General features: G+C 39.6%; 1 protein-coding gene across 8 annotated transcripts in view; it reads left to right on the top strand.

Moving 5' to 3' along the window:
* Positions 1 to 13559, top strand: part of klc1a (kinesin light chain 1a) — a 43580-nt gene that overhangs the window by 2488 nt on the left and 27533 nt on the right. For 7 of the 8 annotated variants that reach the window (XR_004333671.1, XM_032527132.1, XM_032527129.1 and 4 more), the window contains exons 2-4: positions 5042 to 5309; positions 7833 to 8063; positions 9398 to 9476. Coding sequence is in view for 7 of the 8 variants with exons in the window: in XM_032527132.1 (XP_032383023.1) it covers positions 5043 to 5309; positions 7833 to 8063; positions 9398 to 9476 (577 nt within the window). In the remaining variant the exon portion in view is untranslated. Of the gene's footprint in view, positions 1 to 2678; positions 2698 to 5041; positions 5310 to 7832; positions 8064 to 9397; positions 9477 to 13559 lie in introns of those variants that run through there. The other variant, XM_032527131.1, reaches the window with a different exon arrangement.

The raw sequence follows: 13559 nt of genomic DNA on the forward strand, positions 1-13559 counted from the left end.
ATATATATATATATATAAGGTATTGTTTAGGCTTCTGCGTTTCCCAGATTGTAAAAAATTGTCATATTTTAAACAGATTTCTTGAATTTATGGCTCTTTCATAATGGCTCTGGCGTAATTTGAGTAATGTCGCTTGAAATGATATCAGCTGTGAGAAATATTTGGTTAAGGAAGTACAGGAATACGTAAGGCCTCTCAGTCTCAAAGTTCTGTTTCTACCTAGTGTGGTAGAGCAGTCTTAAAACCTGAAACTTATCTTTGCAAAAGCAACTTGTATATCAAAGTAAATACTGTGTCCGTGTAAGAAGTACCACTATATTGTCTTTGTATTTTCCAGCCTTCGTGGGGGTGGTTGCAGCAAGGAGCTACTGCTAGGTTCCTACTGTCTCTGTAGTTCAGAGCATCCTAAACTAGTTCACTGAATACAACTATTAATTTCATCTCTTGCCCAAGGCTCGCTCATACAAATATCATCATGTGGGAGCTAACCAGAAGTGAGCCTGTGACTCATTTCGAGAGATGACATAGTTGAACACAGCAACAAAATAAGTTGCACAGCATCGGGTAGTTATCTTCCGCTGTTGGTTTAATTTAGAATAAGATGTTTTCAACATTATCCTTGTGTTGCCTGTAAAAGTCCATCCATTATTGATACTAATCACACTGTCATTTCTTTGTCGTGTCTCGTGACTGTCCGATGTGTTAACCCTATTCATGGTCCCTAAAGCAAAAAGCCAATTTCCTCACATGATAGTAACGGCTAGATAGTTGAGTAAGACGGAAGAAATAGGGAAATCAAAGACTGCAGCAAGTTGAAGATCACTTAAAGTGCAAAAGGAACAGCACAAGATACAGGCTACGTATACAGCCATGATCCAAAGCAACTTTAATCTGTATTTTTATATCAACAAAGGATCACTTCACATCTTCTATGTACATGTATATCTGCCGTTTGCTCCAGCTCTACAGAGATTTATCCCATCTTTAAGCTCAATGTTTTCATTATTCCGGGCTGTACCTTTACTGTTTGGTTCACTCTCACCGCTGTCATCAGGGTCCATGTCGGCAGCAGCAGGCCGCTGTTTGCAGGGGAAAAACGCTAATGAGGCCATTTTACCCTACCTGCCAAGCACCAAACGACAGAAAGGCAAAGTTAGCAATTAGCTGGGGAAGAAAGTGGAACGTTTTGTAATGAAAAAGCCAAAACAGAGCTTAAAGAAGAGTGAACACTAGACTTAAATTTGTCATGTGGGCCAGAGACACAACTCCAAATAAATGCTAAAGTTGTTCCATCTGTTGCTTATTTCTGCTCCCACGTGGCCAAAAAAATCTGTAACTGCAGGTTATAAAGTGTCAATCTTTGAGAGCGCTTTGTTAAAGTTTATGTAATATTTTTTGATACACTTATTTTTTCTTTGGTGCTCAGTGCTATTCTGTTTTCGGCACTAGACTTTCTTTCTGTAGGTTGCACGATTTCTTTTTAGCGGTTGTAGACGTAGCTGGTGTAATAAACTACCCTAACCAGTTCCTAAAGTTATTTATACCGGACAAACTTTGCAAGTAGCAGAGGTTTAAAATTGCAAAATCAACAGGATACAGGTAGAGCTGAGAGAGAACAGCCCAAACAAGCACACATTTATGAGTATGTTATGCAAAAATAAAAATGAACCAGTAAATTTAACTTGCTCAAGTCACCGCTCTCATCTCATCAATAACTATCAGCCCACACATCGCTGACAGTGCTGCTGCACGCAGAGCTTTCACCGTAGCCTGCGTTAGTGGCCTGATGTTATACTTGTGCGCTGGTGTGCGCGTCGAGCTGGCATGTGTGTGTGGGGAGTGGGTGATAGAGCGAGGGAGAAGTGAGAGAGTGACGGCAATTTAGCTTTGGAGCGAATACCGACTCTAGAGTCATAGTGAGAGAAAAAAATGTCTCTCCTGTGTTTTCTGACCAAGGTGGGGAAGCTTTAGCGGGAAAAGTTAACCCTCTCCTTAATTTCATGTTGTTTATACATTATTTCATGCGTCACTGCAACATGTAGTTACATTTTTGCGAGGTGCACCTCAGGCTACGGCGTAGGGTCCGGTGTAGACTCAGATGGGTCTGCGGGGGTACATCGTTGATTCTTTATTTTTGATGATTTAAAAAGTTAACATCACAAGTAGTTTTCTGTGCCTTTCCCTGTGGTGCTTTGTGCTCCGAGACTCATCTGATGCCAGAAATAAAAGACTGTTGGATCAGAGCAGGACAAAAAAGGCATGTGCTGTCACTTTCACTTCTGTATTCCACAGCCTACAGTGGCAGTTATTTTCTGTCTTGTTCTTTGCAATTTGGGATGTTCCCAGTGGTTTAAAGTCTGTTATCTACATAATTAAAAATGTTTTGGTGGTGTCTGTTTAAAGTTCCACTCCGATAGGTATGAGTGTTGTAACAGATGATATAATCTGTTGTGTCTAATGTAGAATCACTTTTTTCCATTTCTGTCCTGCACACAGTTTCCTGGCTAGCGGTCAGCTGAAAGGCTACAGGCTAGTTACCGAGTCACATGGAGAGATCTAGCTATAGACCTCCCAACTCGTCTGCTCCGAGTGGTCTTCAGATGTTGTTGTTTTTTTTTCTTCCACACTTGAAGCTTCTACAACTGAATGTGAATTCTGAGGCAGTTCAGGACAAATCTGCCAATCTGTCTTCACCTGTTACTGTACCATAGCAGTTCTATTTGCAGGTGGGCAAGATGGTTCATTACAAGATTCAGGATAATGTGAAGTCAGTCTTCCTCATGAAGTGTTTCATTTCTGTATTTTTCACAGCCGGAGCCACAGTTAAACAAAACTCCATTTGGTATTTCTATAATTATCTGCTTGCAGTTTCAGATAGATGTGCTTGCAGAGATTTATGAGGAAGCTCGCTACCGAGTGCTATTGAAGTGCTCAGTCATAATCCTCTTAAGTGTGTGTGTGTGTGTGTGTGTGTGTGTGTGTGTGTGTGTGTGTGTGTGTGTGTGTGTGTGTGTGTGTGTGTGTGTGTGTGTGTGTGTGTGTGTGTGTGTGTGTGTGTGTGTGTGTGTGTGTGTGTGTGTGTGTGTGTGTGTGTGTGTGTGTGTGTGTGTGTCAAAGCAAAGAAAGTCAGGATTGTGTAGAAAGGAGTGCATGGGGCTCAGTGGAAGTGGAACCGATATTGACCTGCAATGTTGGCTAATATGTAAATAATATCTGATTTATCTACTACATCTGGAAGTGTACATCCTTAATAACTTAGGCTGATTCAGTATCTGAGAATGTCTTATGACTGCATTATGGCAGCACTAAGACGCTGATTATTCGAATCATGAAAATGAGTGTTACGGGTCGGTAACTTTACACGTATTTTAAAACTGCAATCTAACTGTAAGCCTGGCAAAGTTATACCAGACTAAAGCTGTATGTGAGCCCGGATTTTCCTAAAATTGTATCATATTTAGCAGGTTTTTTGTTGGCCCGATACAGGGAAAGCTAATAGATGCTGACTAAAGATGCAACACTATAATAACAAACAAAATAAATGTGACAACTGGTGGCAGCCTGGATTTGAACTGTCAGCAGGCAGCAGGTTTACCGTCTACGCTTTGGTTTCAGCCTTTCATCACAGCTGCACCTAAGACGCTCTTTTTCTTAAAGCATCATCTCAGCAAGTGATGATGCCTCGGTTTTGAAAAGCACGTCAAACAGCATTTCTATGTTAAACGTTTGTTTGTGCAGCTTTTTCAGCTGTTGCAACAGCCTGCTGCCATCAGTGCCTCGCTCAAAGGCACCTTGACTGTTGTTGGAAAGGGAAGCATGAACATTTCTAATTCTAAATCTTTCTAATTTTCTCAAGATGAACCGCCTAGACTCCTCAACCAAGAACTCTCCTGAGACATGCACACATACACAAGCACGCACACAAACACACACACACACACACACACACACACATGCACACACCGGAGCTAACCTTTTTAAGCCAATGTGGTTTGATGTGAGTATTGATTGTAAAGGGAGATGCATCTGACTGCGTAGTGGCCATGAGACCAGAAAAGGTCAGGAAATGAAGCATCACACATCTACCTTAACCAATATTATGTTCATGTTCAAAATCGGCACCATCCACCAGCCAAATCCTGGTAAAATATGGAAGTGGCTGTAGGGCTCGGCAGTATATGGATATTATTTAGACCACACTATATGAGGCTAGATATCATCTTAAATTTTGGCTATCCTGATATGATGCATGTGTTGCCTTTTCCTGCTTTCAATGGCATCACGGTAAAGTGATGTCATTTTCTGAACTTACCAGTATTACTTGCTGTTTTATTATTAGTCATTGTATCCACATACTGATTATTATTGATCAGAAATCCCATTGTATTAATATTGAGTGAAAGCACCAGTAGTCCATATTGACATTGATGTAGTATTTGGTCAAAAATATCATGACATTGGATTTTTTTTTTTTTTTTTCATATCACCTAGCTCTAAGTGGCTGGTAGATTTGCTTTACTCACCAGAAAGAAAACAATGGTAATCTTTTGATTGGCTGGTAAAATTTGAACATTCACTGGCCGTATGGCTGGTAGACCAGATGGCTGGTGAACCCCTGACACGTTTCTGGTGAACCCCAATCTGTTTTCCTATGAAGACCCTTTTTCCTTGTGGTCCTGTCTGCCATTTTTTCAGTAGTAAGCATTAATGCTGATTAAACGTTTGTTTAGGACTTTTGTCAGGACTAACAAGCACAGAATTCATGAGACAAGTGGGTAGCCTACTAATCATGTCAAGTTCAGAGTCTTTTAAATGACAACAAGCTGCCTTTAGTTCCTTGTTTTAGAGGGTGCTATTTGCACTCCTCACTTTTTTAGAGAACATCCCTGTCAGATTGAATTTACACCGCCTTTTCATGTTTTGGCATGGGATTTTCTTTGTTTGAGTTGTCTGATCTCTGGGGCCGTACTGTATTAAACTGCACCACTTTAAAATAGATTTATACAGGATTTTGACTTTCCTTTCCCTGTTAAATCTTTAGGATGCGTGAGGACATGTCCACCATGGTGTGTGTGAAGGAGGAGGAGGACCCTGGGGAGAAGCTGTCCCAGGATGAGATCATCTCCCGGACCAAGCAGGTGATCCAGGGGTTGGAAGCCCTGAAGCAGGAGCACCACTCCATCCTGGGGGGCCTGCTGGGCACGCTGCGCTGCCTGAAGCAGGAGGAGGAGGGCGTCCTGGTGGAGGAAAAGTCCCACATGATCCGCAAGTCCCTGGAAATGCTGGAGCTCGGGCTGAGTGAGGCACAGGTACGTGTCCAAATTGGTGAATCATTATCAACTGTGATTAATACACATTAATTTTTTCCTGGGTTTAGATGCATATTTGGTGGAGGGGTTTAAGGGTCTTTCCTCAAAACCTACAATCTTTAGATTAAAAAAAATGACCAGTCAACCACAGTATCTAAACAGGGAAATGCTGAATATCCTGGCTTTAACTGCCTAGACCAGGGGTCTTCAACGTATTTTAGGCCAAGGACCCCTGATTGAAAAAGAAACGGCGCAGGAACCCCAGACTTGCATATATTGTATGAAATTGAGTTGCATATTAAACTGGGCCTACATTAACGTTTAAATCCTTATTACATACCTTTTTTATGGTGCATACAATACCAAGCTTTTAAAATAAAAATGGTTGGAGTGTTCATATATTTATACATCGTGTTTTAATGTTGAAATGTGGCATAGTGAATCCTTAAACTTAACTGTATCTGTGGATGGTTACCTTACCTATATCATCAATGTTGTGTACATTTAAAAAAACATTTCTTTACTAATAATATGTTGATTCAAATTAATGTATACTTTCAGACACACACACACACACACACATATATATATATATATATATATATATATATATATATATATATATATATATATATATATATATATATATCTTTTTTTTTTTTAAACCATCGATCAGTGAGTTGGTGGCCCCTCCTGCAGCAACTCTGAGGACCCTCTAGGGGCCCTAGACCCTCTGTTGAAGATCTCTGCCCTAGGCTACCTACTATTGCCATTCTTTTCATTGTGTTTATATTTTCAAACTATAATATATGAAAACTATATACAAAATATAAGTAATACAGTTTTGGGATGTCACATTTTTTTCTCGTGATGTCATTTAAAAAAAAAAAAAACCTTTCAACCCTTTTTTGTGTGAGGGTGTGAACCAGCAAACCAGCATTTATTCTTCTCTGAATCGCTGCAGGTAAACATTTAGATAAAACTGGGGGAAGAAAATTGCGTTTTTATTGAATTTTATTTTATTTCACGGACAACAAGCACATGATGTTAGATTGTCAGTGGTCTTAATCCTCTCTGGCACATCCAATAAAAATGACATGAGGAGAACTTCACAAGCACTGGTTTCAACTGGTGTATGATTGCTACACTTGAAAAGAATATAATAAGGATAATATTTTGGTTGCTGGAGCTCTACCTTTTAATAGTCTACTGATATCAGACGTTCAGTTGACAGCAATTTGTTTTCAGGAATGCTCCATGAGAGGGGTTACAGGTCTGGACATTTGCTAAAAAGAGAGCTCCCGAGAATGAAGAGTGACAGGTTTCATAACGGCTCCAGAAACGCTTCAAAAATGCTGCTGGTGTTGATTGGCCTTTAGTTGAAAGTAGTTTGTCTTGTACATAAAAACAGACCAAGAAAGCAAAGCATACACATACGTTCAAATGCAAACTCTTTAAAGACCATATGCCATGTTGCCTTTTCTGTCTCTTTAAAAACAACAACATTTTTTTACATACAGTCTTCCAAAATTAGTTAGTTTTTCAAAGAACAAATTCCCTTATTGTAGGCGGGTGGTGGAAAATACTGATTTCCTAAACACTCCTCCCTGGAGTAAGAAAACTGACACAAAGACAAACACCTTTTATAGCTCAGATTTTAAAAAAAATCTTAAAAATGCAGATTATTTTCAGAGAAAGTTTGAAAACTCCCAGTTGGTTGTCGTTGCTCAGTTTGCAAACACTGGCCTATGAGTCACTGTTGATGCTTTGGCCTCTCATCTCCATCTCCCAGCAGGCTTTGTCTATTAAATATACAATACACTGCACCATACACACTTTAATATACACCTTCAGCATTTTGGGCAGCTTACAGTAATTGTAAAGTAGAGTGTGATTCATATTTTGCTGCATCATTTTCCTGCTTTCACACTGCAAATGTCTTTATGCCTCAAACTCTTTGTCTGATTACACCCCTCCCAGCCTTTCACCTTACAACATATGCTTTTAGGTGGATTGTTTTTTCCCAACGTGCCTCACAGTAACACTAGTATACGCATATTTAGTTCGGGTGGGAAGTGTACTATTAATACTGGCAGTTTTAGTACCCTAATTTACACATGATAGAGCCACTGAATCTGCCACTATTTGCCTTAGATTTAATATATTTAATGTCGTTTGAGCATTGTATTAAAAGTATAGTCCCTTATGTATCAAAGATTCTGGTATTATATTTTATAAGCATTAGATACTCTTGAATACCACAAGAATTGAAGGGTCTAAATGTTTTTCAAAACAGCCCAGGATGACTAAGGCTTAGTGTGAATATAGTTTTAAGGTAGATCTGAGCTAACTCGTCCAAATGAAAGCATCGTCAAGCACTGTAGCTCAGGCATGCAGGGAATATTGTCTAGTTTCTTTTCTCCAACCATCCAAAATATGAGATATGATTATTACCATGGTTATTATTATAACCATGAAGCAACTCTAATGTGTAAAAGAACCCCTGGCCTGATCTCTGCCCAGGTGATGATGGCGCTGTCGAGCCACCTGAGCTCGGTGGAGTCGGAGAAGCAGAAGCTCCGGGCCCAGGTCCGCCGGCTCTGCCAGGAGAACCAGTGGCTGAGGGACGAGCTGGCTGGGACGCAGCAGAAACTGCAGAAGAGCGAGCAGAGCGTCGCCCAGCTGGAGGAGGAGAAGAAGCACCTGGAGTTCATGAACCAGCTGAAGAAGTACGACGAGGACTTGTCCCCATCTGTGAGTCCTCATGTTTAATATAATGTTTGACCCAGGGTTTCCGCAGGGTCTTAAAAAGTCTAAGATTTCAAAAGTTTTAAATTTGCTCTCCAGCAAACAACAGCCATCAGCCAGTTTTGCCGAGTATCTGGTGGCTCCAGCCTCGGCCCTGCCACTACCTCCACACTACCTAGACGCAACCCACAAAGCAGCTCTGTAACTCCCTTAGGCAACGTCCATGTCGCTTTTGGATAATAGCCAACAAAACAGAGGTGCTCTGGGTCCTCCACACCGTGACTAGACACCAGTCCAAAAATGCAATTGAAAATATCAGGGAATTCTTTTGACAATTTTTCCAGACTCTGACATCTGGTGCGTTTTTTTAATGTTGTGAAATAGGTCTTAAATTTCATTCAAAATGGTCTTAAAACATCTGAAATTTGACTTGGTGAAACCTGTATAAACCCTGTGACCAGACATCTTATATGTCACAGCAATCTTTAGCTTCATGCACATAAAAATGTTCTAAGTGAGGTCATTTAGTGGTACAGATTTTAAAATTGTGGGAAAGAGAGTACTTGGATCTGTAGAACGTATCAGCATACCCTAAGTACCTTCTAGTGGGAGAAAAAGACAGACTCCAGGTCATTCAGAGATCAATAATGTATAAGATGGTGACTAATTAATGAGAACAGATACGTAGATTCATGTTAAGAATGCATCACATTCAAACTAACTAGGGCAAATGCCACCTTACTGTCTGCAATAAGACAGTCATATGTCTGTCTTTAAAGTATATTAAATTTTTCTAACAATTAGTTCACACTACTGATGAAAATGCCAAAAACAAAGCAGAAGTAATTGGCAAAAACAGCCATTTAACTTTAAATACAGTATACTACATAATTATAGTACATAATTAAAACTGTACTATAAAGATAATATAAAATATTCTTGTCTTTTAAAGTCTGCATTATAAGCTCTCATGTCCCATGCTAACCCCTAGATGTTCTGCTTTTAAACAAGTCTGTTTCTTCCTTTTGTAAGAGTCTCTTTTCCTCCTGTAACTTCTCTGCCTCTGATTCCTTTCCATTTTAAGTCATTTCCCTGAACTCTCAATCAGCAGCTGAATCAATTAAAAGTTATCAATATAAACAATCTCAAGTATTTTTGAGATTTGAGATATTTTTGACATGTGCTTGACTGGACCCAGGCTACAAATCAATTGAATCAGCTTATAAAAAAAGTAGCCAGTTATGCTCTTTTATGAATTTAAAAAACATTGAGTCAGTTCTTTCATTGCCCTCCTTCTCTCCCTCCTCCTCTTTCACTCACTCACTCCCCTCTCCTCTCAGGAGGATAAGGACTCTGATTCCAGTAAAGAGACTCTCGACGATCTCTTCCCAGATGACCAGGATGACCAAGCCCCAGGCAGTAAGTGTCTTCTTCCCTCTACTCCCCGGGGATTCTCAAGCATTTTTTCAGTCCTGAGCACAGATATGAAATGTACTTCCTGGCCTTGGGACATTGATGTAAGTGCAGGAGTGCTCTTGTCAAGTGGAAAGATAGTTTCCTCAAATTTGTTACTGCTAAAATGGAGAACTTTACAGGGCAAGGGTTTGTCCTGTATTCTGCTGGCTCATGGGAGACATCCTGAGTAAATTATTCAGTGCTTAGTGTTTGACTGCTTTGTGCCTGAATAGGGAACAGAGTTTGTCTGAAAGTGAAATGAAAGTAAACCTTAGTTTGAAAGTGATGAAGAAAAACCATGTTGGTACAATTAGATACAGCTGCCAAGCTGATGCTTTCCTACCATTCGTTTAATCACTACTGAATGTGTATGATGACCTTTGACCTACATTTTCTCTGATCTTTCCACCACATTAATACTTGTCTTTGAAATTAGATTTCCTTTTTCTGATGGTTGCCGTAATTTAGAAAATGTCACTGCTGTAAAATTGATTAGTTCTCTGGAAACAAAACTGCAATCTTTGCACCAGTGACAATTATGATATACCAAATTCTAGTCAGTGATTGTCCCCGGAGTTAGAATATAAATGCCATAATATGTGGTTTCTTCTGCCATACATTGCTTTTCTGAACTTTTCTAAAGCCTTACAAATCTTTGTTCCTTCATGTTTGTCAACTTAAACACTCCCTGCCTCTTCCCTGCCCCTTTGCCCCCACTCTTCATGTCCATACTTTCTCTCAGTGTTTGATGGGGTGGTCTTTCAAAAGCTCAGTAGCCCAGACCGTAAAGCTGTGTTGGCTGTAAAGGCTCATTAGTCAGGCCCTAGTTTAGCCTGGAGGGAGGCCAAATGGGGTGAAAACCTCCCAAACAGATCACTGTAATATAGTTCCAGGATTTCTACAGTGTCTTTTTTTGTGTAGCAGTTGTCAGGTGAAATAATGTTTGGCAAAAGACTACAGTAGTGTTTTTATGAACTTATATAAGGCTTTAAATATAAATGAAATGCTTAAAATCTAAACATTGATCAATAATACCTTGGCAAAAGACTTAAACCTCTTCTTCTATGTGAAAACCAAATACCAAAGCCTCATTTGTGAGGGATTATATTACAGTTAATTCCCAACGCCCACCAGAAAAGCTACAGCGCTCGTTTAGCTTAACTCAAAGAAATATATCGTAGCTTTAAATTTGTTTGGGACAACTGACAAAGAGACTCACAAGCCTCTGGTCTCTACAAAAAAAAACATTGACTTGGCATTAAACCCTTTTTTACACCAAGGTAATTCTCATTTTGCTCCTGGCACCAGTTCCAGTCAGTTTAAGTTTCTGACAAAATGGACAGCAGACTAGTTCACCTTCCGGTCTCAGATCACTCTGGGCCAGACTATCCTCTTGGTTTCTTCTTTGTTAAACCTACCAGCTGGAGGTGTTGCAGAAAGTTTAAGAAACAATGTCGTCTACATAGCACAGCATATTTTAAATTGGATGCAAGAAATTAAGTTTCACTTTTTTCCCATGTTTTACATTTAACATGTATTATTGCTCTCAAATAAACCACCTTTTGCATGGTTTGTGTGTCCAGTAGTAATTCCCCCTCCTGCAGTATTTAATGGGTGTAATTTTAGATTTTTATCCAGACGTTTTCTGTGTTTTGGTTTAGATTATGACCGCAATGCGGGTTGTAGATTAGAGGAAGCAGAGCAGGTTGTTTTGGGGGTACTGCGTCAAATCATAGGACTACAGTTGTTTTATATTTTTAGATGGAAAACTGGCTTTATTACGCTTTTTCCAGCATTTGTTCCTAGCAGTGTTAATAGAGCCTTTGCTGTGTTGAGCAGCATGGACTGAAGATGAATTATGAATTGACAGGAGTGACATACTATAATAAAATATAGCTGGAAGTTGGGATAAGGAGTAGGGGGAGCGCAAGGTTGACTTTCTGCATTATAAATCTCAATAAAAGGAGTGTACTTCAGAAGTCAATACTGCATTATGATTACAAAAAATTAAAAATGTGTGACACTTCTCTTCTGACTGATTGAGGATAAATAAGATCTGGAGCTGCAGAGATGATAAACAATCAGAAGATGTATTTAGAAAGATTTGTAGCTTTATTTTATTCATTTTGTTAAGATTCTATACCAATAGATAGGGCAGTTATTTGGCAAAAAGGCCTCTGGCACTGATAAACACAATTACTTATATCCATTTGAACAAGTAATTTTAAACGTTTAAAAAATACTAGTAATATTTTGTCTTTGGTTGCCTAAATATGTCAGGAAAAAATTGGGAACACTTTGAAAATTAATTGTTGGTAATTATAAGTGAGGTTGGAGATAAACGGTTTAAAAAAGCATCCCATTGTAATGCAACGCTTATGAAGGCACACCCATTTTCTACATAAACATGACTCAGATTGTCATTGTTGGACACACCCACACATTCCTGCTCACTCCTACATCAGTGCTTATAGTAAATACAGTCAAGAAGCTAGTTTTTAGGATACAACACTTAAAGGACCAAAAATAAGAAACAGATGGGTGGTAGCCTGGAGGGTAGTGAAGCGGTAGTTTATTGGTTTCATGTTTCCAAACTTAAATATCTGCTCTTCATTTGTTGCATCAAATAAAGTAAAAAATAAAAACAACAGAGGAGCAAACTTGTTGCAGTGCTTAAAGTACTGTTGAATGAATGAAGAGATTGTACGGATGACAGAGGTGTGTGTGTGTGTGTGTGTGTGTGTGTGTGTGTGTGTGTGTGTGTGTGTGTGGTTGTGGTGTGATGTGTTGTGTTGTGGTGTGTGTGTGTGTGTGTGTGTGTGTGTGTGTGTGTGTGTGTGTGTGTGTGTTCTTTCCTCCTCAGTCTTATTCAGACAGCTTTTAGGGTTTTGGTAAATTACTGTCAGCAGGAACAAAGATAATGGTGATGACAGCTCTGCCTTTATTTAGATTGGCCTTAGGCTTATACTGTACACACAGATTCTTCTGTACTAATATTTATATATCAGCTAACTCTCTGTTTCAGAGATTCTGTGTTGCACCTCTGTAAAGATTTTTAGAATGGGGGAAAGCAAAAATTGAGATAGATTAACTTTACGTTGCTAGTAATGTTCAAGCTCCAAAAAATAAATGGTGCATACTGCACTTCCCGTAATGCAATTGATTGGGTGTCGTAATACGTATTACCCAGGACTGGTAAACTGTGTAAAACTGGTTGAGGTCGGTGCGCTTTTCTGGCTTAAGAGGCCTTACGTGAACCACAAAGTACCAGGCTCGAGTCCAGCTGTGGATCTATGTTGCATCTCTGTAGAGTCTCAAGACATTTTCTCTCAAAGAAAATCCTTAATATAAGATGGTTCCAGCTTCTCAATGTGGTGGAAGAGCTTGTGCTAATTTTCTTAACCTACTTTGATAAACTGAATATCTTGTTGTTGTTTTTTTAAATGTTGACGCCAAAACTATTGCTACAGCACGGGGGCCAGCTGGCACAGCCGCTCCGCACCTGATCGCAGCTGGTATGAACTAACAAATTGGATAATATGGGTGCCAAAATGAAAATGGCCCTGCATCACGGCGCATTATCGGCCAGTTTGTTTTTGGCATTAATCTACAGTGGTGCGAGTGGTTGTGGAATCATCTAGTGTGGGGACGATGGATGATGTTGTTACTGCTACTCCAAACTTCATGGCTCTCCTTCAGAGTAAATCACAATCAGGGGGTCCTGACCACTCTCCTGGCACAGGTGCGTTTAGGGCTTGTCCAAATCCACTTTTGCTAGTGCGCCAGGTGCATGGTTCAAAAGGGTTGTACTTCGTATCTTCATTTATTCATGGGTGTGTTCTGGGCATAACATGCAATAAAATGTAGCTGTATGCAGCTATTGGTGGGTTCAAACCTTTTTTCTCAGTAGCAACCAATGTAATTTCACACATGTGGTCCAACGTCATCATAAAACATATCCGGCATGCTTTGTTATGATTGGACAAACAGTGCACTTTGTTTAAAATGCCTTCAACTGATTTGTCAAAAACATTTATTTTCAATTCA

Source organism: Etheostoma spectabile, chromosome 9 (genome assembly GCF_008692095.1).
Source record: "Etheostoma spectabile isolate EspeVRDwgs_2016 chromosome 9, UIUC_Espe_1.0, whole genome shotgun sequence".
In the NCBI taxonomy this organism is placed as follows: Eukaryota; Metazoa; Chordata; class Actinopteri; order Perciformes; family Percidae; genus Etheostoma; species Etheostoma spectabile.